This window comes from Aspergillus multicolor, assembly GCF_047715735.1.
Source record: "Aspergillus multicolor strain CBS 133.54 unplaced genomic scaffold BDW74scaffold_20, whole genome shotgun sequence".
Classification (NCBI taxonomy): Eukaryota; Fungi; Ascomycota; class Eurotiomycetes; order Eurotiales; family Aspergillaceae; genus Aspergillus; species Aspergillus multicolor.
The window spans coordinates 63,365-90,019 of record NW_027395971.1 but is presented as its reverse complement, the minus strand read 5'-3'; the positions used below and the strand labels follow the sequence as shown (position 1 = coordinate 90,019).

Below are 26,655 nucleotides of genomic sequence, written 5' to 3'. Positions count from 1 at the left end.
TCCATCACCATGGTTCTGAGGTCAGCAGAATAAATCCTCCCGTGTACCACACCAAAAGACTTGCAAAATCTGCGGGGCCGAGTCCACCCAATTCTGAAATTGATTGTCACATGGCCGGCTCTGGCTCAGGAGTCCAGTGGTATCGAAGTGGCTTTTCGTGAACTACGGGTGCCTCCAGCTGCGACGTGCATACCTACGGTAAACCACAAGGAAAACTTTGAGGTTAATTGCGAGCTGCGAATCTGCGATGCAGCCCATGGTCGACCCCGCACGCCATGGCTCACTATACCACTCAGCTTTACGAGAAATAAACCACTCCTAAGCAGCAGAGCATGTCTGCAGCAATGTATTGAGTCTGGGTTGGGAAATAGACCTGGTCGATGGGGATACAGGCAATTTGGCTATGTCCTCATGAACTCCACCTTTCGAAGGAAACTGGAAACAGCATTAAACATTATGACTTTCGATAATTGATTCTTGCGTCCACACCGAACAGACCAGTTCAGCCCACATAACTGTCCATCCTCCTGGCCTGCCCAACTCCTAAGTTTACCTATACTCGTGGCGTCAACTCGTCGACCAGAAAAGTATCGTGCCTCTTACCACAGCAACAACGCAGTGAAGCTAAGCATCATCCGCCAGAAGATTCCCGCGGTTTGCGCGGAGGGAGTTGTCGACCAGCCTGCTTCTCCTGTGAAGACTGTATCACCACCACTCACTGTCGATGTCGCGGTGGGGCTCACTTGCTGACGGACTCTACAACTGCACGGCCAACCTCTACGCATCTACCCTAGATGAGCTCGTCGAGGCAGCCGTCGCAATTGAGCGACAGTTCCAGGGTCGGGAAGGCGTGCTCCTTCCTCCTGTATCGCAAGAACAACAGCTATCCTTCAGTGCGAACGTATCCGAGCCCTTTCGCTGGGTCGCCAGCCGGCAGCTCTTGCGGGACTTCTCCCAAGACCTGGTGAACTATCATGTTGCTACAAGCTCTAATGTTCCCTATGGCTACAGAGAGCTCTATCCTAATTCCCATCGGTTCAACCAATCGCTCCAAGCCCAACTACAGCGCGTCGGCCCTACTATTGGGCTTGCAGGGACATGCTGGTTCTACCGAGCGACCAGTGTCATAGATGTCTCTGACGACCGCCAGATACGTTGCTACGCTGGTTTGGGGGAGGCGAACGTTACCAAGTGCATCCGCCGGGGTTCAGGCTGGGAAAACAACCCATCATCCTCCGCCTCTTTTATCATCCAAGCCCCAACCAGCAGCCGGTTCGACCTAGGTGTCTCGATCTACTCCACGACATCAGCACGATACCTTTCACCTGATGCCTCGTCGTGTGTTACCGATGGTTCGTGCGATTGGGACGCTCTTTTCTCAGACCCTCCGGAGCCCACCTATCGCAACATCTCTGCCTCCCAGCAAACCTACGAATACACAATGCCGGGATACACCAACGACTCCGCCATCTGGTGCGATAACACCGCATTCCTCAGTTTCGCCGCGTACGCTCTGAGCTCCTCGCCAGTCACAAATCTCCTGCAACTGGTCCAACTGGGTGTATTGCACGATGAGCCTGGCTCAGTCGACCATAACGCAGTGACTATATCCCTTCATCCAGACTGGACACTAGCCGCCTGGTCCGCGAATCGAAGGAACGGCTTCGTCCCCGGAACCCGCGGCTCAGCGTCGCGCATCATCGAAGCATTCCAGCGCTTCACCTTTAACCCGGCAGAACAAGCCCTGCAGTTCCGTCTAATCCACCAAAACGCCCTCATGCAAGCCGTCTCGCTAATCCCCTATCCAACAACCAGCCTCACCTCCTCTTCGGAACGCAAGACCTACGGTGATCAGCAAGAAGTAAATCCATACACCTCCGCAATCCTAACATCCTGGGCAACAATCCAACTCTGGAAATACGGCATCGACTCCCGCACAAAGGTCCTCGGCGTCGTCGTTCTAATCATGGGCATGGTCGTCGTCGTCATCATCACAATCCTCTGGTTCGAGGCCCCCAAATCTCCCACCGAGATTGTTGTCGGTGCGCTCATGCACCCGCCCCCGCCTGGTGCCATCAGGGATGAAGAGAGCGGGGCGCCACTGACGGCGAGACTGAAGTATCCTGGTCTGGAGGTGAAGGAGACAACGGCAACCGCGCCAGCAACGCCTGCAGTTTCACCAGACCCCACTGTGCGTTCGAAGAGACATCGTCGGACTAGTTCCTTTGGGTTCAGTCATCCGGCCTCGCCTTTGGAGTCGCCGGGTCCATCGCCGCTTTCGAGTCCGGTGGTGGGCACTGGGGCTGTGGCTGCGGCCGTGTCTCCTAATCCTGCCGGTGCGTAGGATTGGGAAAGTCCAGCTTGAACTTATTTCCGTCCAAGCCAAGCGTATCTGGAACCTGGAGTTGACTGTTTTGAGAGACGGTACGGTGTAGGTAGTGGGTTTATGGCGAAATCCATCGATGCTCCGTTTGCTTTTCTTTATTGATAATTTGGGACTTATGCTATGCACTCACTATCTGAGTCACGATGAAACCATATCACGACAATTGTCGATACTATTTTGTCGTTTTGCTACACCTCCCAGGATTGTAATGTCGTTCTTGTGTGTACAGGAGCTGGGGTCTTAGCTATGCACAGGTGTATTGCTACCAATCCCAGCGACTTGCAGGTGCCGTTATCGATTTTCTTAAGATTACTTAGAACACATCCAGATTATCAGACTAGGTTCGTAGGGGGCTTGAATAAGCGGGGGTCCTGGGCACTTTGTTGCTTGCGCACTGCATTGAATGGTATGGTAGGTAGTCTGAACTCATAACAGCGGGATCGAATAGCATAAGACCAAGAAATAAAAATATTAATGCATTTGCAACTCCTCTCTCCTACTCAACAAACATAGAACCCCTTGATACACTACCCACCGACATCCTCAACACTTTCAGCGCCTCCTAGAGGAACGGGAATCTACTGGCGAGCCGCAGCCTTCTGTCCCCACTATCCGTTCCACCAAGGGTTTCCCTGCGACGGCTGCTCCCAGCCACTGTTTCCCCAGGGGTTCGCAGGCGCACCAGTCGGGGCCGCGGAAGCCGCGGAAGCCGTAGGGAGCGAAGCCGCGGTGGTAGAGGGCTGGACCACAGCCTCCTCAGTGGGAAGGGAGATGTACCCGGCAGTCTGGGATGTCGCGGTGGCGGTGGCGGTACCAGCGGCAGACGAGGCAACGCGGCTGGACGAAGAAGACGAAGACGAAGAGCCGGCGGAAGACAGGTCGTAGCGGTCCTTCAGGTTGCGCCACCAGTCGCGGACCATCCAGTAGTCGAACTCCGTGATTTCGGTTGCGCTGCCCGAGAGCATGATGAAGTTGGTGACGCCGGTGGGGGTCCAGTCGTAGAAATCTGTTTCAGACATTGTTAGTGGATGTGTTTTGCGGTGGTGGAGTGGGAAAGCATGGTGGAGGGAAGCGTACCGTCAAGCGCGAACGTGTGACCGATCTCGTGCAGGTAAATGTGGATGTTCTCGGTCTCGAGGTTCTGCATGAAGTAGTCAGAGCCCATGCGCTGGCCCCAGTCGCCGCCGGTGCCGCCCTCGAAGCCGTCGGTCAGCCAGAGGCTGTTGTCTTTAGGCTGTTAGCATTATGTTCAATTACTGGATTTCAATTCAGATTCGGCATACCGTAGTGACGATCAGCACCAGCAGCACAGCCGCTGTAATCATTGTCCTGGTGGAAGAAGCGTCCACAGGCCTCGGCGCACTGCGGGATGCCCTCGGCGTCGGTGTCGGTGTAGACGTCGATGTCCGAGGTGTCGCCCTCGAGCAGGGACTTGTCTTTCACGGCCCATCCGACAACGTTGACCTCGACGGTGTCGTATGGCCAGCTGTCGAATCCGGCGAGTCCGGCAATCCACTTGTTGTAGGAGCGGCTGACGGCAGAGGCGACCTGGGTGCGCTGCTCGGCGGTGACGGATTGGCTGGAGTCCCAGCGGACACAGTAGTTGATCTTACCGCCGGCATCGATGACCTGGTCAAAGCCGTAGTTCTTGAAGCCTAGGGCGTCGGTGTAGGTTTCGACTTCGTGGCCCCAGACCTGTCCTGGGGTTAGACTTGAACATGCTTGGGCTAGGATTGATGGGTCGTACCTCTTGCAAAGGAGTGACGAGGTCGGAAGGAGGATCCCAAGTGGTGGGAAGGCTGACATCGCGTTTGCCGTGTGGAGAGCCAGACTTGGGCACGCCGATGTGCCAGGGGAAGCTGCGGTCGGTGAAGGTAGAGAGCGCGGTGCTCTTGACGGGGTGAGCGGCAACATAGCTGGCCAGCAGCGGAAGCGCGGTAACAGAAAGAGCGGTCTTCATTTTGACAAGACAAGGAAAGAAGAGAATGAACGTGCAGCTACTCAATAGCTATGCAGAAGGGAACGACTTGATGGCTTCCACAATGGGTCTGCAGGCTCCCTATATAAATATTCATCCTGAAACAGGGGGTCCGGGGAGAGGCTTCTGCTATACTTGGCATTATATCTTGGCAAGGCCAGAGCGGGCGACCTTGAAGCCCTATGGACCATGTCCGCTTAAGTAATGAGGGTCTTAACCGTGAAGAACCAGGGATGGCTCCAGGGGGAGAGCGCCACTAAGTGGTGCGTGATGGCAGCGTGGCAGGCACCGAAACCGCCATCCAACCGCGTGCGGAGTGGCCAAGCTTCCATCAATCAACAAGAAACAGCAGCGCCCCCTGCCCGGCCAGACGAACTGCAAGCCAGCCCTTAAGCAGCCCTTAGCCGTGAGGCTTGGTTCACTTATTCCGAGGCGGTGGATCACTCGGATAAATTGCTGGTCGGCGGTCGCAAATCCGACAGCAAAGCCGAGGCTGCCCTGCCTGGCCGTGGCCCTGCCCGGCGGGGCTTTCCGGCTGATGGGCTGACAGTGACGCAGTTGGCAGATGGGACTGACAGCATTTGTCGCGTGGGTGCCTGGCACGATGTTCCTTGACACCTCCTGACAGCGACAAGAATGAGCCCGGGATCACGACTACTGAAGAAATTAACACGGAAACAAGCCGACCCGTGCCTGTACACCTATCCCTTTTCCGTGCAGTCGCTAGTCGTCCATTTTGCGATTGTTTTTGCGCTGCGGGCGAAGCAGCGGCCCAGCCGGGAGTTGACACAGCTGGGCTTTCGGCTAGTGAACGTCGACAGGAACGAGAACTTGCGCGAATGGTATCTCAAGGTCAATCCATATGGCCGCGTATGTTGTTTCTATTTATTGGATTGCGATCTGAAGCTAATGGTGTAGGTGCCGACGCTCACGTATAGCGCGCTGCCGTCGCCGTTGACCGACGCGCTATCAATCGTCTACTGGATATGCGACCAATGCCCGAGTCTACTTCCCAAGGCACATCAGACCGAAATATGTCGACTACTAACGCAACTGCACGAGTCGCTTGACCGCTACGGCGCGGCCAACCCGACCGTGGACGACCTGTTGACCAACCATGACATCACACCTACCCACCGCAAAGCTCTCGAGTACAAGCGTGACTGGTGCGTTCCTGGACCCTGAACTCTATCCAAACGTTATTGCTGACCGTTATCAGCCAGAGAAAGCAACGAGAGTTGGTGTCGCTAAATCTGTCGGACGGGCAGAGTATGACAGCGAACTCAATCTCCTTCATGAACGAGATTGTTGAGCTGCAGGATAAGTACAGCAAACGCGGAACCTGGATTTTCGGCGATAAAGTCGGGCCAACGGTGCTTGACGCGCACGTCGTTCCCTTTGTTACGAGGCTAGAGGATATCGGCTTAGAAGACCTTGTCCCCGACCAGCTACGCAAGTATGCGGATAGAATAAAGAAGCTGCCGCAGGGGAAGGAGGCGATGGGGCAACGACCGACGGTATGGGACGCCTCACTGGGGCCTATAGACGAGATCCGACTATGATTGTATGTGATATGACCTGTATGAATATTTAGAGCTATACACGTTGAATAGACATTAGATCGCGAGATGAGAAACTGACCATGGGCTTGTTTGGCGTGATTAATCGATGGTAAGAGTCGCGATGGCAATTTGGTCAATACACCAAGTTGTCGTAATACCGTCCATCCATTCCGGCCATTAGACGCGCATCCCGGTTGAACGGCTCTTTGAGGCCTCCTACGAAGTACTTGCGTACATTCGAGCGGAACACTTCGACCGGATCGGTCTTCTCTTGCTGGCAGATCCATGTAAGCCATCGATGACCCGTCGTGACATGCGTAATCTCATCGTTGTGTATGATTTCAAGTGCCTCAACGCTCTCGGCATCACGCGCATTGCGGAACTTGGCGATGGTCATTGGATTGACGTCGAGGCCACGAGCTTCATGGACGAGTGCAATGATGCTGATTCGCGCGCGAAGATCGTGTGCAGTCTTGGTAGCTGACTCCCAGAGACCATGGTGAACTGGAAGGGCGCCGAAATAAGAGCCCATTTCCTCCAAGCGAGTTCGAAGTAACGAGAAATGCTTCGCCTCGTCATTGGCCACCTTGAGCCAATCGTGGAAGAAAGTCCGAGGCAATTGTCGTGCAGTCTCTGGCGCTTCTGGGATGGTTTGGAATTCAGCGAAACGCACACATATGTCGATCGCCAGGTCAACGGCCCATTGCTCGATGTTGGCCAGCGCATGCAGCATGGCGATGCGACTTTTCAAACTGCCTCCCCTTCCTGGCTTTGGCATTGCGCCAGGTCGGACTTCTACGAGGGTTTTCTCCCGCGGTGGTGTAGGAGGGAGCGATGAAGGACCTCCACGAATGATTGGCATTGGGGAAGATGTTCCCTCTCGCTTGGTGAAGATTGAGAAAAGGTGAGCAGTGAGTTCGATCTTGTGTTCAGAGTTCGAAGTATTCAAAATATGAGTGCACCAGTCACAGAGGGTCGCATCTTCGTCAAGGTACTTGGCAGCAGTCAATGGTGTTGGTGCAGGCTCCGCTGTGGTCGAGGGCTCCGAACAAGGCGTCTTTAACTTGATCTTCTCGCTGACAGGTTCCAACTTTGCGATTGAAGCATTTTCCGGGTATGTCAGCGTGACCGCGTCCTGTTGTATATCAACCGGGAACGTGCACGCCTTGATGCCGACGCTCGATTCGCCCGTCTCCACATTGAAGTCATACGCGTGCCACGGGCAAGACGCGATATACGCGGACTCCTCGATATCGATCTGCGCAGCTTCCATAGGACCTCCCGCATGCGGACACTCTGCTTCCATGGCGTAATACGACCACCCATCAGGGCTCTCGTTCTTCGCTCTGCTTCGCCCCGCGGTGTCGATGGAGGGCAGACGGAACAGCACTAGGCGCTTCCCATCGGACAGATGGATAACATATCGGCTATGTGTAAGCTCAGAGAGCACTCCAAGACTTAGATTTGGCATCTTGGAAGAAACTGGACGGTTTTTGTGAAGAATTGCTGATGGCAAACAGCATCGTGAAAATTGTTGCCAAGCACGTGGGGCTGCTTATGCCACAGAATACGAATACGAAGAGGCACGTGCCTGGTTCAGGCGGTCAGAAAGGGCAGTATTCTGGTCCCACCCGCATCTCCGTGTTGTCGCGTCGTCAACTCACGACGTTACGAACATAATGCCGACTTAGAGAGCTCATGGGGCGTCACTTATCTATCCTTGCCTACTAAATTATACTGAATAACCATGAGAAGCAAGCTAACAGAAATCTTACTAGCATTCCTGCTACTCCGGTGACCACGAGCCTCGAGCAATCCGCTGCAGCAGTGATTGAGAAGCCGAAGTTGAGCTCCCTTCGTTACCATTGGTGCGCAGAGAGTTCTCGTCGTTCGACTTTGCCCGAGCTAACACCTGGACCTTCCGGGTGGAACTGCGAATGCCGCGACTTGTCGAAGTTTTGTCCGCACTGCCGAACAACGTCGGGCTCGTTTACGTGGACACAATAAAGGATCACAATACAACGGCTGGACCTGGAGGACAGAGAAGCATAGTCGTACCTTACCTGACTTCTAGGTCAGCTAGGAGTATCCGGCAATGGCCAAGACGCCGTTGAGTGATTGCCCCTAGTTGCGCCTCTTTAGAGCCCAACCCCTAAAGGATAGCTAGGCCTCTAGTCGAGAATACATCGAATATGGAATTTTCAGGTTTCTTGGACGGTTCACTTCTGCACGCCCTTTGTAATCAGCTGACCACGGCTTTGTTGAGTGCATCGCTATCGATCCTTCGCGTATCCGTCGCTACTTTGATGGACAAGAGGACGGTGAAAGGCTCACTTCAAGCTTGAGTGTAAGGTTGAGGATATCTTCCCATTTTTTGTCTCTCATTCTCTTGCAATACCTTCCGGTCCCCAACCGTCCAGAAGCCTGCGTTTCAATCGACAACCCTGTCCCCACTCGATCCTACATGACCATCTCTTATAAACCGGGCCGGTGAGGCTCTGTCAGCTGAAGGATTTACAGGTACCTATAGAGGCAGCCGGTAAGCATTCAGCATCAGCCGTGTCACACCCGCTCCATCCAATCGTGGTCTTTCCCCGCGCAGTGCTTCAACCCCTGTCGCAGGTGACGTGGACAAGTGCGACTGGCTAGTCTTCCGGACTGGTCAACCTGAACCCCGCCTTGCAACCTAAGGAGCAGTTGCGACTAGTAGGCGAACGTCCGCCATCCAGGAAAGGCACCAAGCTTCTCACCCCCGCCCCAGGGGCATGCCCACTCACTCCTGCTCCAACGACACCTCGAAAGATCGAGTCATGGAACCAATCAGTCTCACCCTGGCCCTGGCTGGACTCCCAGGGATCTTTGTCAGCTGCGTCGAATGTTTCCAGTATGTCCAGTTCGGGCGCGAGTTTGAAGGCGCGCAGCAGATGAATCTGTGCAAACTCGAAGCTGCCGAGATGCGACTTACGCGCTGGGGCCGGGCGATGGGCATTAACGAACCAACGGCACATCTTGATGAGCACGAGTTTACCGAAGACGAGATTGTCAAAGCTTATCGCTGGCTCGGACAGATCAAGCGCGCATTTGACGAGACTAAGGGAGTGTCGGAGCTATATCGGGACACTCGCACGGCGAAGGACAAGGAAGACGCGAAGCTGCAAATACTGGAGGAAGGCGCCCAGGAAGCCGGCGGCGGAGACGACATTCTCAGCTCTCTGCACACTAGCATGCACCGCGTCAACGAGTCACGGGTCAAACCCCGCCAGCGAGATCGCGTAGCCTGGGCACTCCACCGAAAAGGTCACTTCGAGACTTTGCTAGAGACTATTAACGACCTCATCAGCAACCTGGTGGAACTCTTCCCGATGGCCGTTGACGAGCAAAAGCGATTATGCTGTGACGAAGAAGTGCAGGGACTCAACGCCGGAGAACTGCAGGCGCTAGATGGGATCCTGGGGCGGGAGTTGGAGGACGATGTCTTCAAGGACGTTTTGGGAGAATTAACCCTCGATCGGCCGGACTCGAACTTGTTCTACGATATCCATGTCCAGGATCACTTCCCCGGTCACTTCGGGAATAACGTAGGCGCGGCGGAGAGTCGAGATGGGGTGTATACTAAGGTAAGGGCGGGAGGGAATGCCGTTGCGCACTTTGGGGGTAATATTGGTGTTTCGCCTAGAACATCGAGATTGGGTGATTGAGGCTACGTCTGGTTTCATTCGTTCTCGTCCCAAATTCATTGGCTTTAAATTGATATTCATCAGCTATGCGACGACCAGATGAGATTTGATTTTGATCAGAGTTTGACCAGGCTTTATGGTAGAATGCTAAGGATGGTGCCAATCCGAGCGTGTCTTCGATTATAATAACTTATAGAATAGCTTCGTTATTTATATGCCGGATTTCTGATTCACGCAGTTATATTTGATCTCGATTTTATCTTTGAAGCATGTCCCGCAGCAGGTCCTTATTACAGCGTGCAAATATATATCGGTTCAACGGATATCAGAACATTATTATGTGTCCCAGCCAACCCCCCCCCCCCCCCCCCCCCCCCCCCCCCCGGGATTACTGATGGCTTGCCCTGGCAGAAGAGAAAGAGCTAGCTTTCCTCCATTACCTTGTTCGCTGCCCAAGTGCTGTCTTGTCAGTATGTGTTCTCAATAGAGAAGGTGCAACCCGATATCTACATCACGTGATCAGTCTTCCATGCAGCAAACAATGCCTTCCTCGATTTTCTGAGCAGCAACAGCGTGATACGCCTCTCACCCAGGAAGAATCAGCTACCGCATCTCCATATCCTGTTCTAGTGATGCGAGCCCGCCCGTTGGAGGACACGCGCCCTTCAGTAGATTCGGAACGCGGCGCGTCAGAGGACTGAGAACTCAAGCCTGCAGGCATGATCTCTTCAAGTATACTTCTGAGAGATGGATGTACACACACATATTGGAACAGAGCTGTCGGCCTTCATGACTAACATTATTTAGCTTCAACGAGCATCTACGGCTCGCGGAGCGTCACCTGAAATTCAACGCGTCTGCACTTCATCATGCCATTGCAACCGCGTCAAATCGCTCCGCTACGGACATTATTGGCTTTTCAAAGTTGGCTGAAGTCGAACTCAGCCGGTTATCAAAGCAACATTTGACGATGGGCACCGTGTTATCGCCAGAATTCCGTATCCAGCCACCGTACCTGAGCACTACGCGGTCGCTAGCGAGGTCGCAATGTTGGATTATCTGCGACTTCATGGATTTAAGACCCCCAAGGTGTATGGCTGGAGCTCAACAAAAACAAATCCTGTTGGCGCCGAGTACATCGTCATGGAGAAAATGGGCGGCACTCCTCTATGCGAGACCTGGTATACAATGATGCCAAAACAGCAGCGCGGAATCATGGGGCAAACCGTGGAATGGGAGACGCGACTGATTTCTCTAAAGTTCCCTGCGTCTGGAAGCCTATACTATCAGAAAGACAATTCCTCGGAGCGGAGCGTTGCACTGCCGGATCCCAACGACCGTGGTTTGTGTATCGGGCCGATGGCTCATTACGGTTGATGGCACGGCGAAAAAGCCGACATGGATATTGACCGGGGACCATGTGAGTGGAATCCCAACTTGTAGTGTTATATGGCGGTTGCTGATTGCAAAAAGGGTCGGCTTCAAGCGAGATATTTAGAGCAGTCGGGCAGCGAGAACTGGAATAGTGCAAAGCCCACGCGAAGCCTCGTCTACCCTACGAGCGTCTCTACCGTGAGATCTAAAGATTTCGCCAAATATCACCGGATGCGCATATAGAGAATCTTACCCACTACATAGCCCTGCCGGCATGCCTTGGCTTCAAAGATTCAAGCTCGCTTACTCAACCGGTTCTTCGCCATCCCGACCTTTAACCGAACAAAATCTTGGTCTCCGAAACAAATGAGATAGTCGGACTGATCGATCGGCAGCACTGCACCATCCTTCCCTTAGGTATTGCAGCAGGTATCCTGACACATTTCCAGAACTATGGGGACCCAGAGTCGGAGAGTCTCAAACAGCCTCGCAGCTCCCTGCCCCCCGAGTTTAACTCCCTAAGCCCGTCCAAGTAATCGACTATACGGGAGACGATGAGAAGGCGTGTCATTAATCTCCTTTAAGCAGCGCTTACTTTGCGGTCGAATGATCAGCAATACCATGCATTATTTAATCAGTCTGCCATACAGCACCAGCGTCTCTTGAAAAATGCCGGGATGTCATGGGAAGGAGATTCAATTACCCTAAGGGCGGCCTTGATTCGTCCGATCCAGAATTGGCCGATCTTGATCACCGAGCACTCAATAGCCAGCGATGAGAAATCTAAGCCGTCTCTTCCTGAGCACTCTGACGCTCTTATCTAAGATACTCTAAAGCTTGACCGTCGACAGAAAGAGGCCGACATTGCGATGGAACAAATGCGGGCTGTCGTCGGCGTAGACGAGCTAGGTTGGGTTCCTAGCGACGAATACAACGCTGCAAAAGAAAAAGCTCGCGATATCAAATACAGAATGTTCGAAGTGGCCCGGACGCCGACTGAGCGAAACACAATTATGGACCATCATCCGTTTGATGACTTCGATGAGAATTCTTGACAGGGATATTTACTGTCTTGTTGCTCATGACTGACTTGACGAGATCATTGCCAAGTCCACGGAAGTAAGTCTATCTACCCATGAGTCCGGACACCGAATACTGTTGTCCATCCACGGATCCCTCTGACATCTGCTTTAGTGGTATAGAGCGCAACATGCACAAAGTCCGAACCTACTGCACCTGAGCACGCTCCTGAACATCCGTCACGTACTTATGCATCCTCCAAGCGGGCACGCCTTTCTCATACATCTCGTCAATCTCGGCAGCATTGCGACGGGAACACTCTGGCAAGTAAAAGTAAAGGAGCACGCAGACGCATATGCCCGTTGCGAAGAAAAGCCAGGCTGTTTTATATCCCCAGTTCACGCCGTTGACGTCCACTATCATCGTTCGATCAACAGCCCAATAAATGAAGTGCGGTATGAGCACTTACAGATTATTGGGACAGATGTATTGAACGTCAATCCGAAGACAACGGACAAGCCGGAGGCAACTCCTGCCGTTCGGGCACGCAGGCGCTGTGATGCAACCTCACCCACGAACGCGTATCCGAGGCTTCCAACTGCGGCAGACGATGAGTACCTCTTTTGTTGGCTTGCGAAAAGGACGGAACAAACAAACCTGTTGTATTTGCGAAAGACCAAGCACAAGCAACAAAGACGAGGAAGTTCTTCAGGGCTTGTGTCGAGGGGACGAAGGCCAAGATTCCGACTATCAGCAGTGTTGCAGTGCAGATGAGGGTGGCGCCGAAGACAAGGCGTCGACGACCGAACTTATCGGACAAGAGCATGAGGATAAGAGACGTTGCGAGCTGGATTGAGCCTGCATTCGATATGCCAGTGGTTAGCACGAAAGCATTTTGGCAAGGACATGGAAGACCGACAAAGAACTGTTGTCACCAAGAACGCGTTGTCGAACCCACTCTGTTTGAAGAAGAGACTAGCGTAAGTGTTGAGAAATGACAAACCAGCGAGTTGTTGCGCGCTCCCAGGAAGGCATGAGCCCAGCGTTCGGCGAAAGTTTTGCCTGTTGAAGCAAGCCGCATAGGAGCGAAGCAATCCTGTGAAGGTCATATTCTTCTGCCCAAATTCCAACCGTGCCTGACGCTCAACAAGAATCGTGTTCTTTATGATTTGATACTCGGCCTCAACATCATAGCCTTCCACGTTGCCATTGACTCTTGCGAGTGTCTTCAGCCCTTTCTCGTCCTGATCCTTCTCAGCATAATAAGCCGGCGTCTCAGGCAGAAAGACGAATATTGGCAGCATGATCCCCAGGAAGCCCCACTGGGTCAGAATAGGTGTCTTGAAATTCATTTCGTTCGTGTCCTGCACAATCATGAGCACCAAGTTGGCCAGAAACTTGCCAATCGTGTTCCAAAAGCCGTATGTCACGATCAAGGCGCCGCGGATGTTGACGGGCGCCCATTCCATGACGTACACCGGAAGAGTGGCCTGGATGGCGCCGATGCCAATCCCTGCTAGCAGCTTTGCACCTGCCCAGTCGCGCCAGTCGCGTACGAGGGTCTCGATTATGAGAGACTAGGGTACGGCGGTAGGTGTTAGCTCTTGCGTTTCTCAACGGCGACACCACTCACCCCCGCGAGTATAGCCCACAGCGTGTACAGGGTCATCTTCCTGCCAATTCGATCGGAAATGGGATTCAAAAATATCATGCCGACCAGCTGACCTAGGGATTGCATGGCGCCCCAAAGGGCTGTGTGGTTCGCGTTCAGGGTAGCCTTGCCGTCCTCGTTAATGAAGCCGATGTGGCGGGTAAAGCCTTCGTTGGCGATGATGTTTCCTACACCGAGAGACACTGATCAGCTCTGATCCATGTACCGACTGGAGAATGTCTCGCTTACCATTCAGATTGATCTGATATCCATCTGCCGCAGCTGCGATGCAAAGAAGATTGCAGATCACGACGGCCTACAGTGATAGGCACCTAGTTCAGCAATGGCCGTTTTTAAACCAGGGGGTGCCCGTCTACCTTACGGAATCTCACAACAGTCGCCCACAGCCCTAAATTGTCTGTTTGTGACTTCAGCACTGCTTGACCTGCCTTCAAGCCTCCGCCTTGACTGTCCACATGCTGTATAGCATCAACGTCCTCACCAGGTGGCCTCGTATCGATTTTCTCGCTTGTCATGATTCAACTTAGAAATTCGGGCTGCATTTGAGGATGAGTAGTGGCAAGTAGCGATTGATGCTATCTCTTGCAGACGGCTCAATCAAGGATTTTAAAGAACAGATCTTTGAGAGTACTAGACATGAAACCCCAGACCTCGCCATCTGATTCCCCGCAACCCCAGGTTGTTCGGCATATCAGGAACCGGGGTAAGCGGCGGTTCATCTGGCTAGAACATCAATAGCCGTCCTAGTCGATCAGACGACATGCTCGCGGCCGAGGACTCTTGCAGTGTCTATTTCGTCTCGTACTCGTACTGATCTCTCCATCGGCTCTGGCCTTATCGTACTCGTACCACTGCCCGTATCAGGCTGGTCTTGTGCGCCCCGGATCCAATAAACCGTAATTGTGGCCACTACAAGAACCGTACGTTGTTGCCTGCGCTTCATCAATTACCGGCTACAATTGGGAATCTTCGATTCACGGTCAGCTTAGAAGCGAGACTAGTCGGTGTCTGACCAGAAGCTTGTCGGCTACTGAATCCCTCTCGCAGCCTCCGAGGCCCCGCGTTCCAGAGGCTGGGTAAAGGCAACGCTATGCGAGCTAGCAACATATGTCGGTAGAATACACACCGACCGGCAAGTGCTGGTATCCACCGAATCAGGCCGTCAGGTATTGGCGGGCATTTGTGTTGCCGTGACCTTCGCCTTGGTCGTGAGACAACGCCCCTGCCTTTGGACACGGATCTCTTGCATTAAATCAATCTGACTGGGCGTCTGCATACCACTCCGCAATTTCACACTGATGCATTGAGCGAGGATACGTTGATATTCGGCAATGTAGCTTCCGCTTCGCAGAGGTTAAACGCGCTATCCTTGTCATGCTTTACAGGGTTTTGCTGGAACTTTGGAGCTTTCAATCAGGATGCTGGTCCTGGCAGCCCATTCTTGCAGGCACCAATTGTTGTAGAGCTGGGCCAGGGTATATAAGGCGCCTCTTCAACGAAGGTCTCCGCTGAAATTTTGTTTTCCAGCATTGGCCGTCTGATACAACATGGTATCCTACGCACAACAAAACGGTTTTGTGGCTTCTTGCCTTACGGCATATGTACTACCTCTACTCTTTACTGCTCATCATAGCGTTGCCTCTCCAGTCGTGGCTGCAGGGGTAGACATATCACTCTCGGTTCCGCCTCCCGAGCCAGAGTCAGTCCATATAGTTGAACTCCCACTTCCCCCGGTTTCCCCATCGAACGCTACAGGGGCGTGCGCGCTATCTATCAATCCTCATGGCACCGGCTGCATTGACAAAGACGCCGAGTTGCGCAATGGGAACTTCCTTCCTGACAACAAGCACATGGTGGCCAGCGTGACATTCTCTGGTGCACCCGAGGCTCCACATCATGGCAGCGACTATAGCGGTGTACAGCTGATTGTTATCAAGACAGACGGAGGTGAATTTCCCAATGGCGACGCTTGGAAATGTATCACATGTGGCATCCCCGCGGCAAGGAGGAACGGGAGCACGGATCTCTTGGAATACCCACAGGCGTTCCGAGATGGCAGACAAGTTCTTGCTGGGAATAACATCATTGATTGTGGTGGCGCCGTGCTCTCTAGTCCTGAATGTGTGCCTGAGCGCGCACATATCTATCCTATCTATTGGAAGAACAGTGCTAACGGGTCTGGTTCTGGAGGAATAATCCGCGAGAACAGAATTCACCCGGACAATGAGCATATGGGCTTCAGTTCGTTTACAACCACAGGAGGGGGGATGGGCCAGTTTGCCTACTTTGGGCGGCTGGTCTTTGACCCTTCGCCCGTTACAGGCGAGCCACGAGTCCCAAGGTATGAGCTGCACAATGTCAACAGGTTGTATGATCCAGCAGCTTTACAACCTCTCTCCGTGGATGGAGATGAGCTATCAATCAACCCCGAGGCGCTTAGCGTTGGGGAGCTTCGTGGCTTTTCTAGATCAGGAGACGAAATTATCTACGTCGGCGCCAACAGAGAGTCCTGCAACACGGATCTTTTCGCCGCGGATATTGAAACTGGCCGGGTCCGGCGCATCACACAACACCCTGCCTACGCCGATCCAATTGACATTTCTCCTGATGACAGGTGGTCTGTTATCCTTGACACCCGAAGCACCAACCGCACCATGTTCATGTCCGCCGTGAGAGGAATCCCACCTCTCACGGATCTTGTATCGTCTACGGCATCCGTTTCAATTCGAAACAATGGGCAGCGCCGGTATTTTCAACCCTGGCTGCTCGACAGCACCGGCGATCGCGATGATTATTTCGGACAGCAGCTCAACGCGAACGCAACTGGAATCGAAAGTGTGAACGATCCGGAGTGGAATGCTCAGGCGGATCCACGGTGGTCGTGGGACGGAACACAGATTGCTTACTATCAACGAATGACTGTAACTCCTCAGTGCGGCGGCCTAAACCCGCTGCCCTGCCCAGTCTCTACGGCGGATGGAGGCCGAACATATAGAATCATGCTGGCGACGCTTACTACGCGAAAGCCAGTCCGCCTCCGTCCAGCTAAGCGCGTCTCGGATGGTATCCCTTGGGGTGTGCCGTATGTACCCGGTGATCCAACCCCCACGCGCTCGTATCCGCCTGGTGGTGTATACACAGTGCACGGACGAGTTTCGGGCTATGCGAACGTGACGCTTATCGAAAATAGCGGTGGAACGGGGCTCGAGACCGTCGCTGTCCGCTACCACAACTACTCTGATTTTGCGGGAGTGGTGCTTACGGGAAGTGAGAATGTGACATCCGCGAACGTTGGAGATAGCCTGACTCTGGAGAGGGTAGAGTGGTATTCGAACCTCACGTCGATTGGCCCTGACCGGCACTCTGCCTCCAAGGTGACTAGCGAGGAAGGGTTTCATCTGCTGATCGACCTAATGGAGACTGAATTTGTGGCCAACGGGACGCTTACGAGTACGGTTAATGGGGTTGTGTATACGCAGCCGGATAATTACACTTAGCTGCCTTACTATAGTGGTCAATAGTGACTTCATCTGCATTGTATTGAATATCTTTGATGCTGTCCTGTTTTGGAAAGTCGATGATTTGGGCGCTCATGTACTCGTGCAATTGAGTTCGTATCCGGTTACTCTTCATCTGGACAAGAGCCGCATCGGCAATTCAACGCAACGTATACATAACATTCCTGCCTTAGAGGCCGGTAACCGAGCCGTGAAGGGGAGCATTTCGGCCTGCTTTATACCGAGCGACGCCTGGTTCTTCAAGGGGCCGTCATAAATACCGCCCACTCCCCGCTCAAATCAGCCCTTGCCCGCATACCTAGATACTCATATCATCCTGCACTGGAAAGATCTTAAGATGTCCCCCACTCTCGTTGACCGCACCTGGATCTGGCACCCTTCCTTTGAAGAGACCAGACAGGACACCGCCGGTCTCTTCGTGCACTTCCGGCGGATATTGAACATATCACCCCCATCCTCTCTACCAGATACTCTGCCTATCCACATCACTGCCGATACACGCTACCGACTCTACGTCAACAGCTCGTTCATTGCCTTTGGACCCGTCAAAGGTGACCAGCATCTGTGGTTCTACGACGAGGTCGACATCGCCCCTTACCTAAGGCCAGGGGATAACTTCATTGCCGTGACAGTCCTGCGCTTCTTTTACGCCACGCAGTATGCGCCTAGCTTCGCTCGTCTGCCGTCTGGTGGATTACGCGTTGTGGTTCCGGATCATGTAGGTCAGCACTGGGCTGAGAAGTTGCAGAGCAGTGTGGACTGGGAAACGGCTATTGACCATTGGACTACGCTGCGAGTAGACGAGCCGGAGGATCGGTTCCTGCATGTTTATGAGAAGGTGGCCGGAGCTGGGGGTAAGGGGTTGGAGTGGCAAGCTGCGAAGGTGCTCGAGTTCAAAGTGTCGACGGGCAATTCGACGCCCTGGCATTTGAGTCCGCGGATGATACCGCAGATGAGGGTGGAAAGGACAATGCCTTCTGCTGTTCATAATTGTCACAGCAGCATTGGCAAGGATGTCTGGGAGAAGGCTCTTCTTCGCCATGGGCTGCCGCTTTCCCTGCCTCCGGGATTGGTGCATGAATTGGACTTGGAGCTTGAGTATTATAGCACTGCCTTTGTTGAGCTTGTCTTTGGGAGGCTGCCAGGTGGCGGAACAGCTAGTACTCTGACTTTGATGTATGCGGAATGTTATGAGGATGAGCCCGTCGAAGTCCCGGATATTAGACGGAAGGGAATGCGCCGGGATTACGCAAGGTCACTACACGGTCCCAAGGACATTTATGAGTTGGAGGCAAGAGACGTGCAAAATGCCCGCTGGAATAACACTAACTCTGAGTCGACAACCGTGATACGGCCATTCCACTGGCGCTCGTTCCGATTCATACGGCTGCGCATTGACGTCGGGACTCATCCTCTGGTCCTGCACAAAGTAATTATTAACAAGGTCAACTACCCACTGGAGGTGGTGGCAGATATTGCAGTCAACTTCGACGCTACCGATGCCGATTCCGTCTCCAACAAGCTCGCAAAAACCCAAGCCCAGGCACTGTTCACCACCAGCATCCGAACTCTCCTCAACTGCATGCACGACAGCTACGAAGACTGCCCCTTCTACGAGCAACTCCAGTATGCGATGGACGTGCGGAGCTCCGCGCTCTTCACATACTATCTCTCCGGTGACGACCGCATGGCGCGGCAGGCCATCGTCCAGCTGCGGAACTCATTCCAGGCCAGGATCGGGCTAACCCTAAGTCGGGCTCCAACTCATCGCCCCCAGATCATCCCGCATTTCTCGCTTTTCTGGGTGCTTATTGTGTATGATCATCTTCTATTCTTCGATGATCAACCGTTCACCAAACAGTTCGTCCCCATCATCGAGGCAGTCCTTGCGTTCTTTGAGAATTCCATAGACCCAGGCCTTGGCCTTGTCAGACTGCATGATGGACCCGGGGTATGGAACTTCATCGACTGGGCTCCAGAGTGGAAACCGCACGGGGTGAATCCGGCCGTTTCGGAAACAGGGATCTCGACATACACGAATAACCTGTACGCGTATACCCTGGCCCGCGTGTCTGACATCATGGAGACGCTAAATCTTCCCCATCGCGCGGCGGAATACCGCTCACGCGCACAGACTGTCGTGCAGGCTATCCAAAAGCACTGCTTCAACGGCGAGTTCTTCACCGACACAATTGTTGGCGCTGCGACCGCCAAAACCCCGCAAAGCCAGCACGCCCAGGTCTGGTCTGTCCTCAGCGGTGCTGCAACGGGCTCTCTAGCCGTCGATATCCTCCGCAGGAGTTTCAATTCACCCCCCTCGTCAGAACAGCCCTTCATCCAGACATCAACCGCAATGTCCTTCTACACAGCTCGAGCCCTCAGCCTCGTCTCGCCCAACTCGGACATAGAAACCCTCTACAACTCATCCTTCCAAGCCTTCTGGACCCCCTGGCTCACGCAGCTCGATCTCGACCTTACAACGTGGCGCGAAGACGCCGTCTCAGAACGCTCGGACTGCCATGCGTGGGGGTGCGTCCCGATCTACGAGTTTCTGGCTGAGGTTGTGGGCCTCAGACCTGCTGAGCCTGGGTGGAAGGTGATTTCCTTTGCGCCGCGGGTGGGCCTGTATGGATCCTTGAGGGCTCGGGTGCCCGTTCGTTTAAAGGAGGGGTTGGCGATTGCGTCTGTTGAGTGGAGGAGTCCAGCTCTTCCTAAGGGCACCGGGGGGATTGGGATCCAGCTTTGTCTGGAGTTTACGTGGGCTGAGACGGAAAGGGACAGAGATAGGAATTGCGCGGCTAGGCCGCTCCCTGTCGTCGACGTTGTGGTTAGGGTGCCGGGGTGTGACGATGTTAGGGTGGATGGGGTTTCGACGGTGAGGCTTGGATTGGAGAATAAGGGCGTTTGAATGTGGGCACCCCCGTCGTAGGGAGGTAGAGACGTGAAGCTTTGACCTTGAAATACCTATTTCTTTTCTTGCCTGAGCTGTAGGTGGATTCCCAAGGCGGCTCTTTGGGTATTCATGTACCTTCCTTTATCTAAGCACCTACCTACCTGTCACTCAGACAGTTCGCAGACCGTTTACAAGGATTATTTCATGTTTCCAAAAGGTTCTATGCCTCTGCCGGAAGTCCTTTGATTTCGTTGTGCCATGGACTGAGGATGGTAGGTTGGTAGGGTTGGCAAGACCTAGCTAGATAGCCAAGGGTACAGTATTCCCCGCTGTGCGCGAATGTCTGCATACAATGGCGACGCACGGGCAAGGCTGGAAATATCATCAGAAATCTCGCGACCCAACGTGCAAAGTCATCCATGAGGTTGGCCTCTCTGCCACCCGAGACCTCTCTTGGACATCCCATCATTCTACCACCACGGGGCCCAGCCACCACCACCACCACCCCCGCCGCCGCCGCTGCTGCTAGGGGGCTGTCCCGACCCGCCAGACCCAAATCCCCCACTGCCGGGCATCTGGGAGCCGCCAAAGCCACCGGGACCTGCGCTTGAACCGCTCGGGCTCGAAGAGGGAGCGTCACTGGGGGACGAACCCTGTTCATACTCGCCAGGCGCTCCGCTAGAGCCCCAAGGAGAGGATGGCGCGCCAGTAGAGCTCGAGTCCTGGCCGCTGCTACCAGAGCCCCACGGAACACTTGCAGAGTCAGTTGGAGCCGAGTTCTGATCCTGGCCGCTAGAACCCCAGGGAGCACTTGGGGAGTCGGTAGGGGACGAGCCTTGACCATAACCGTTAGAGCTGGAGCCTGACGAGCCCGATGAGCCGGAGTCCTGGCCGAATGGCCACAGCCAGCCACCGCCCGACCCTGATCCAGAGTCTGACCCGCTGCCGGTGCTTGGGACGCCGGTGGAGGACGGGGCAGCGTATGAGGAACCCTGCGCACTAGATCCACTGGATGTGGACGAGGACGAGGACGAGGAGCCGAGATCGACATCCAGCGGCGTTCCCTCCATGATCGAATCGTCGGCGGCGCATTGGAGGTAGATTGCTGCATGCGACGAATTGCATCAGTCTCAGGTGCTAGATACCAAAGAAGGGGAAGAAGGGGACATACCAGCAGCATAATAAGCATACGAGTCCGCATTATTCAGCGCCTTCTCCGTGTCTTGCAACGCCTGCACCTGCTCATACCCATACACAATATCTTCCGTCCCGGGACTGTACACCTGCGAGGCGTGGCTATACTCATGCACCACGACACCGCCCTGGTCGAGGTAGGAACAAGAGTTCGAACTGTCAAGGATATCATAGTACGAATCGCAGTTGACGATCGTGTTATCCTGCACCACCGTGAACGCAGCGACGTTGCCGGAGCAGTACTCCGTGTCCTGCTGGTCTCGCGGCTCGCAGTAGTAGTACGAGCTTCCGGTGGAGGTTGTCTCAGCTGCGATGGCCTCCAGCCGCCCGGCGACTTCGTCAAGTGCGTCTTGGTCCGAGGTGAAGAAGAACTTCTGGAAGTTGTCGCTGGCACCCTTGCGGGCGTCGGCTGCACCGGCGGTCGCCATCTTTGCGCCGCGCTCGATGGCGGCATGGATCTTGGTGTTGTAGTCGCTGTTGGAGCATTCGACGGTTGTGCGGGCTTTGAGCGTGTTGTGGTTTACGGGGACGGTGAATGTGATATCGTTGGATGCGTAGTGGTAGTTCTGGAAGGTGGCGTTGTTTGTTGTGCTGGTGTACTCGAGGGCGCCCTTGGCCGTTGCGGTGTATTCCTCGCCTGGGGAAAGGTTGTACATGCTTGCAACGTCAAAGGTCGAGTCGACAGTTTGGTTTGGGGACAGGTAGACGAAGGCCTCGCCATTGAGGTGGGAGAGAACATAGTGGATCATGACGCCGGCGAAGTCGAGCTGGGAGCCTGGTCTTGGTCAGTGAGTGTTCGTTGCGGCTGACTGTCCTACTAACCATTGCTGTCCCGCACAGTGACCTTCTTGGTTGGGAGAGGGTCAAGGATGCCACCTCTGCGGACAAGACGCACTTCCTCATTCCCAGCATTGGTAACCTCGGCCCTGACGGTGGTATTTCCCAGCACCTCGAGGGTCACGTCAAAAGAAGGTTGAGCTGCCTGCCGGGCCAGCCGGGGCATCGAAAGCGGCTTCCCAGCAGCCAGCGCTGCCAGCAGCGGAAGAAAAGAAACGAAAAGCATACTGAACGGGTGACTAAAAAAAAGGAAGGACGGAATGAGGCGATGGTGTATACTGGGGGCGTGATGTGACCTTTATGCCTTGCGGCAGGCCTCGGGGAGGAGACGTTTCAGGGCCGAACCAGGGTGAGCTGCTCCGTCCTGATCCCTAGACAGTCTCTGCTCGTGAAACAGGGCATAGCGGTCCATACCGACTGCCAAGAGGACATAAAACAGCTCGCCCGTCTTGGGCACGGGAGAATTGCAGGGGCCATTGCTGCAGGGCTGAGAGCCTGAAACGTGCAGTCTGGCGTGCCGTCTCCACCGGCTGCGAGGACGGATTCAGGGTCAGACAATTCGATGGCCGTCCGAACGTGCAGGACCAACGGTCTTGACTCTTGAAATCCCGATAATCAGAGCCATGGCCAGATCTCGACGAAGCGGAAAACGTGTGGTGTCAGAACAGCAGAGCGTCCAGTGATGGTGCTGTAGCGCTTGCTGGACCCGTGTTCTCAGACAGGGTGACTATCGGCATGATTCACTCGATTCGAGCATTACCAGAACACAGCTCAAGCAATATATACTCTACACTGGTCGAGTGCAAAAGCAGCGCGCATAATAACCTGGCTTGGCTAGTGGCCAGACGCTTCGTCGACTCAGGGCTCGGCGAGTCGCGCCTAAACGCTTTGGTGGAGTCCGAGTCCGTGAGTGTGGGGGGTTTTCGGTATCAGACACTCAACTAGGACCAAAGCCATCGCAACAGGGGCTGTTTGAGGCCGAAAAGCGACTGCCGACTATTGCACATCAAGAGAACTTCGCCTGTGCGAAGAGCATGGAGGGCACGGGGCAGATGCCGGGCGTCAAGCTCTGCTTCACCACCTAGGAAATGGTAAGCAAAATTTCAAATGCACAGCATGAACCGTTTGGTCGTAAGGGCAACTCGTACATTTACGCCATCCCAACTCTCCTTTTGGTGGATCGAACAAGTGCCTAGGTGTAGGTGGTCAACTGCGCAGGCCTGACGGGGACATTGAACAAGCCAGCCTAGAGCTCTAAGGATCGGCAGGCAGGGGTTGCTTGGTAGCGCGCAACAGGCCGTTAAGATTCAAAGTTCTCCGCCACCGATACATGATGATCTGCTGATTCCAGCGTATGATGGGTTGGCAGGGAAGGAGAAATCTTGGTCCTTCGGACCTGGTGCCGATCGTGCCTTCCCGGTGAGCGATTGGGAAAGAGGTCAGCTACTCAGTGTTCTCTCAGCTTTGTTCCTTGAAAATAGCCAGAGACGGGGACTCAACGCATTCGTCAATCGTTTGCCTTCTCTGCTATGCGGCGCCGGTCATGAAAGACTGGAAGTGTAACCCAAAGGACCAAACCCCGACAGCGCAGGTTGTACCCCGGACGATCGATCTAATTCCAGCACTCTGGGGGCTTCGCTTGGAGAATGTGCTCTAGACGACAGCCAATCCGAATGCCCAAGGTAGGGTTCGTTGTTGGTCGTACAAAGGGGACAAAGAAGCAGCGGTATCCAGCTGAGCGGGTGAGCCCCTGATGGCAAGGGGGCGAGACGAACTTGAAAGGTCTAAGCCCCAGCGGCCTGGAAACAGCTTTCTCTGGGCAGAACAAGCTCTCATCATGGAAATCACAGGGCAGCAGTCTAATCCTTGTCCCGAGTATACCGGTGGGTCGAGAACGACATTGCTCTATGCCTTCCTGTCTATTCCCATCCCTCTGGAGCTGCTTTCGACCGGCTTACGCCTGTGGGCGGAGCTGTACTAGCATCGGAAGAAGCTGGCGGTGGACGACTTCTTGATGATCTGGGCGACGGTACGCGGACGATGGCAATCCTGCTGGCCCAGCTGACGCGTTTACTAACATCACTGCAGATGGTGGGCATTGCTGCCTGTGTGGCTGGGCTTCTTGGTGTGTCTTGCAGCCCTTGATCTACACGCAGAACAGGAACTGACCATCTCAGCAACGAGCCAGGGCTATGGCAAGCACTTGGCGGAATTGACGCCCGCGCAAAACAAATCCGAAGCTTTGGTATGTTCCGCCTTCATCATCTGCTCACCTGGAGTATAAGGTGGTCCCCGCTAACGGATCTAGATGAACTATGCCTTTATCTGCCTCTTCTACGCGGGAATTTCCACTACCAAGTTGCCCGTCATCGCACTCTACTACCGCATCCTGCCGTCCACAACTATGCGTCGCATCGCAATCACGACGGGAGTGGTGATAGTCATTTGGGGCATAACCGTCTTAGTCCTTCGGGGACTTGTCTGCCCACCCGCTCAAGACCGTCCAGGGGCCTGCACGAAGAGTCTTCTCCACCCCGCGGTGCTGGCCTTTGAGCCTCAAATCTTGCCCTGGACGTATGGATTCTGCTCCTACCGCTGCCGCTGATCATGCGGATGCGCATCCCCACGTGGAATAAAGTCAAGTTGAGCTGCCTGTTTACCGTCGGGCTATGGTTTGTATACCTTCACACTCCAAACCATGCAGAGCCTTGCTGATTGTCGTCCCGCAGTACCTGTTCCATTGAGGCCGGCCGGATTGTTCTCCTTGCGCAGAACAACAGGGCTGACTTTACTTGTATGTATACCATTACGCAATGCAGCGTACCTCAGCTAACCCCTCCACTTGCTCTCTAGACACCCAAGCGCTTGCCGGTATACTCATTTGCTGGGAGCTTCTCGGCAGCATCCTCTGCGCCAATCTGCCGATCATCTATAAGCCCATTTCCATCTGGGTCTGTCGGTTGCTTGAGATTTCCCGTGAGCAGGAGGGGTCGTCTACCTCGCCGATGCTGGGGAGATTTGTCATGCAGAGATGTCCAACGCCTAGACACTCCACGGCTGGCCTCTTCACTTTCATCTTGACTACACACGGAGCGGATGATACTGCGGGAACTGATAGGAGCATGGCTCAGGTTATTTCGGCGGAGGACATGACGAACTGTCTTCGTGCGGTGTAGCGAAACGTCTTGGCCTGGTAAACCGGGACATGGTATGAGCTCGTCGAGCTAGCAGAGTATCTACCGTCGATAATGAATTCATCCTGAGTCTTTACCCATCAGACGCAAGGAACGGGTAGAAAACTCAGGATACTTCCGTCTTGCTCGGTCTAATACATAATTTCCTTCAACCCATTCCCTTCCCCTGCTCGCTGATTGTTGGAAAGCTCTTAGAAAGTACGAACCTAGGTACGGAGGACCCCAAATCCTTGAATCTACGGCGTCGGCCTCGAATCTCTGGTCTTGGTTTCCAGCACTCGCCTATCCTCCAACTCGAACCTGATCGCCCGCTAATACCCCAAGCTCCAATCGCGTTCTAGCTGGGTAGAAGGGGGCTATACCAGACTCGGTAGGGTCCGACGAAAGCTTGAAGACTCCGTGGATACCGGTATCCTACAGGATACAGCACCATTCCTGGCCAAGGCCCGGCAGAGCTGGAGGTGGAAATAACGGTTGAGTCAGGGCCTCCTTTGTTCTTTGGCAACAGTCACTGATTTCTCAGACGATGGCTTTGGCTTTGGCTTTGGCATCATATCCTAGACTAGAAGCCCGGAGGAAGCTGGGAGCAAATGCCGAACTTCGAAGTCACGCAGGTCCGGTTTCCTGGTTTCCTGCAGGCATAGCGATCATCATCAATGGTTCGTTTCAGAAGAGCACGGACATAACGCTGAAGAGGCGCTCAGGGATACTGCTGGCGTCATGCAGCGACAATCACTACTCCTCAGTGGCGAGCCCGACGACCCGGATATTGGGTACGTTGATCCGCCGAGCGATCATGCTGCCAATGTGTAGTTTAGGCTATTTCGAGATCTTGGCTGGAGGATCGCAGGGCCAGCATGGCCAATCTTTCCTGCTGCAGGTATCTATTGCCGAGCAGACAAAGCAATGCTGCTGCAGTGCGGCGGAGCTGGTGCCCTGGTCCCCGGCCCTACATACGTACGGAGGACCTCTGTCCTGTCCCTATCATCATCCCTGTAGATGCACAGACTGTGGAGGCTCTACCGTATGAGATGTCCGGGCCCGGACTGGATGTTATAAGACCACCCCTGCCGCCGCGATGGGTTTCACAGCATCACGCGTATCCGCCATGGCGAGCATACCAATAGGGGCCGGGGGGGCAGGGGGGGCAGGGGCATCTCAGCATACCGGCCTACCGCATCAGCGGGTCCGTGAGCAGGATCGCAAAGGTCCTCTTGGCGATTCCGATCCCCCTAGAGATCCTCTCAACGGCGCTGCGGCTGTGGACGGAGGTGGTCCGGAATCGGGAGAAGTTGGCGGTCGATGACTACCTGATGGTGTGGGCTACGGTAGGTGCCATTTTGTCCAGAT

General features: G+C 54.3%; 10 protein-coding genes across 10 annotated transcripts; 6 read left to right on the top strand and 4 right to left on the bottom strand.

Annotated features, from left to right (window-relative positions):
• Positions 1-9: 9 nt before the first annotated feature.
• On the top strand, positions 10-2,344 carry BDW74DRAFT_180001 (uncharacterized protein; the record flags this gene model as incomplete). The annotated part of the gene is made up of 2 exons (XM_073729615.1): positions 10-20; positions 700-2,344. The coding sequence occupies 2 exons, from the start codon at positions 10-12 to the stop codon at positions 2,342-2,344; spliced, it is 1,656 nt and encodes a 551-aa protein (XP_073581857.1).
• Positions 2,345-2,669: 325 nt separating this feature from the next.
• On the bottom strand, positions 2,670-4,457 carry BDW74DRAFT_52531 (uncharacterized protein). Its single transcript, XM_073733052.1, has 4 exons — positions 4,134-4,457; positions 3,670-4,081; positions 3,464-3,613; positions 2,670-3,392 (listed from the first exon to the last, which is right to left on the bottom strand). Exons 1-4 carry the CDS (start codon positions 4,344-4,346, stop codon positions 2,995-2,997), a joined length of 1,173 nt encoding a protein of 390 aa, XP_073581856.1. The 5' UTR covers positions 4,347-4,457; the 3' UTR covers positions 2,670-2,994.
• Positions 4,458-4,797: 340 nt separating this feature from the next.
• On the top strand, positions 4,798-6,006 carry BDW74DRAFT_52538 (glutathione S-transferase family protein). Its single transcript, XM_073733053.1, has 3 exons — positions 4,798-5,234; positions 5,283-5,530; positions 5,584-6,006. The coding sequence occupies exons 1-3, from the start codon at positions 5,001-5,003 to the stop codon at positions 5,924-5,926; spliced, it is 825 nt and encodes a 274-aa protein (XP_073581855.1). The 5' UTR covers positions 4,798-5,000; the 3' UTR covers positions 5,927-6,006.
• Positions 6,007-6,024: 18 nt separating this feature from the next.
• Positions 6,025-7,516, bottom strand: BDW74DRAFT_52527 (Rieske [2Fe-2S] domain protein). The gene has a single exon (XM_073733051.1). The coding sequence runs from the start codon at positions 7,395-7,397 to the stop codon at positions 6,060-6,062; it is 1,338 nt and encodes a 445-aa protein (XP_073581854.1). The 5' UTR covers positions 7,398-7,516; the 3' UTR covers positions 6,025-6,059.
• Positions 7,517-8,736: 1,220 nt separating this feature from the next.
• On the top strand, positions 8,737-12,032 carry BDW74DRAFT_179997 (prion-inhibition and propagation domain-containing protein; the record flags this gene model as incomplete). Its single annotated transcript, XM_073729614.1, has 3 exons — positions 8,737-9,543; positions 10,549-10,945; positions 11,803-12,032. The coding sequence occupies 3 exons, from the start codon at positions 8,737-8,739 to the stop codon at positions 12,030-12,032; spliced, it is 1,434 nt and encodes a 477-aa protein (XP_073581853.1).
• A 172-nt stretch (positions 12,033-12,204) lies between these two features.
• Positions 12,205-14,184, bottom strand: BDW74DRAFT_169064 (uncharacterized protein; the record flags this gene model as incomplete). Its single annotated transcript, XM_073726937.1, has 7 exons — positions 12,205-12,413; positions 12,467-12,595; positions 12,655-12,855; positions 12,917-13,574; positions 13,631-13,836; positions 13,898-13,964; positions 14,026-14,184. The coding sequence occupies 7 exons, from the start codon at positions 14,182-14,184 to the stop codon at positions 12,205-12,207; spliced, it is 1,629 nt and encodes a 542-aa protein (XP_073581852.1).
• A 575-nt stretch (positions 14,185-14,759) lies between these two features.
• BDW74DRAFT_186458 (TolB family protein) lies at positions 14,760-17,166 on the top strand (the record flags this gene model as incomplete). Its single annotated transcript, XM_073731270.1, has 2 exons — positions 14,760-14,782; positions 15,303-17,166. The coding sequence occupies 2 exons, from the start codon at positions 14,760-14,762 to the stop codon at positions 17,164-17,166; spliced, it is 1,887 nt and encodes a 628-aa protein (XP_073581851.1).
• A 358-nt stretch (positions 17,167-17,524) lies between these two features.
• On the top strand, positions 17,525-20,326 carry BDW74DRAFT_169062 (uncharacterized protein; the record flags this gene model as incomplete). Its single annotated transcript, XM_073726936.1, has 2 exons — positions 17,525-19,857; positions 20,257-20,326. 2 exons carry the CDS (start codon positions 17,525-17,527, stop codon positions 20,324-20,326), a joined length of 2,403 nt encoding a protein of 800 aa, XP_073581850.1.
• A 224-nt stretch (positions 20,327-20,550) lies between these two features.
• On the bottom strand, positions 20,551-22,337 carry BDW74DRAFT_179993 (Deuterolysin metalloprotease family-domain-containing protein; the record flags this gene model as incomplete). Its single annotated transcript, XM_073729613.1, has 3 exons — positions 20,551-21,185; positions 21,252-22,049; positions 22,097-22,337. The coding sequence occupies 3 exons, from the start codon at positions 22,335-22,337 to the stop codon at positions 20,551-20,553; spliced, it is 1,674 nt and encodes a 557-aa protein (XP_073581849.1).
• A 1,788-nt stretch (positions 22,338-24,125) lies between these two features.
• BDW74DRAFT_179992 (uncharacterized protein) lies at positions 24,126-25,287 on the top strand (the record flags this gene model as incomplete). The annotated part of the gene is made up of 6 exons (XM_073729612.1): positions 24,126-24,140; positions 24,200-24,236; positions 24,289-24,356; positions 24,420-24,685; positions 24,841-24,905; positions 24,965-25,287. 6 exons carry the CDS (start codon positions 24,126-24,128, stop codon positions 25,285-25,287), a joined length of 774 nt encoding a protein of 257 aa, XP_073581848.1.
• Between the last annotated feature and the right edge of the window lie 1,368 nt (positions 25,288-26,655).

Excerpts from the sequence above, each read along its gene's own strand:
- BDW74DRAFT_52531 (XM_073733052.1), bottom strand. The coding sequence starts at position 4,346 with ATGAAGACCGCTCTTTCTGTTACCGCGCTTCCGCTGCTGGCCAGCTAT. Across the intron at positions 4,082-4,133 it reads TCGTCACTCCTTTGCAAGAG|GTCTGGGGCCACGAAGTCGA; the intron begins GTACGACCCATC and ends ACCCCAGGACAG. Across the intron at positions 3,393-3,463 it reads TCACACGTTCGCGCTTGACG|ATTTCTACGACTGGACCCCC; the intron begins GTACGCTTCCCT and ends TGTCTGAAACAG.
- BDW74DRAFT_52538 (XM_073733053.1), top strand. The coding sequence starts at position 5,001 with ATGAGCCCGGGATCACGACTACTGAAGAAATTAACACGGAAACAAGCC. Across the intron at positions 5,235-5,282 it reads AGGTCAATCCATATGGCCGC|GTGCCGACGCTCACGTATAG; the intron begins GTATGTTGTTTC and ends CTAATGGTGTAG. Across the intron at positions 5,531-5,583 it reads CTCGAGTACAAGCGTGACTG|CCAGAGAAAGCAACGAGAGT; the intron begins GTGCGTTCCTGG and ends GACCGTTATCAG.
- BDW74DRAFT_52527 (XM_073733051.1), bottom strand. The coding sequence starts at position 7,397 with ATGCCAAATCTAAGTCTTGGAGTGCTCTCTGAGCTTACACATAGCCGA.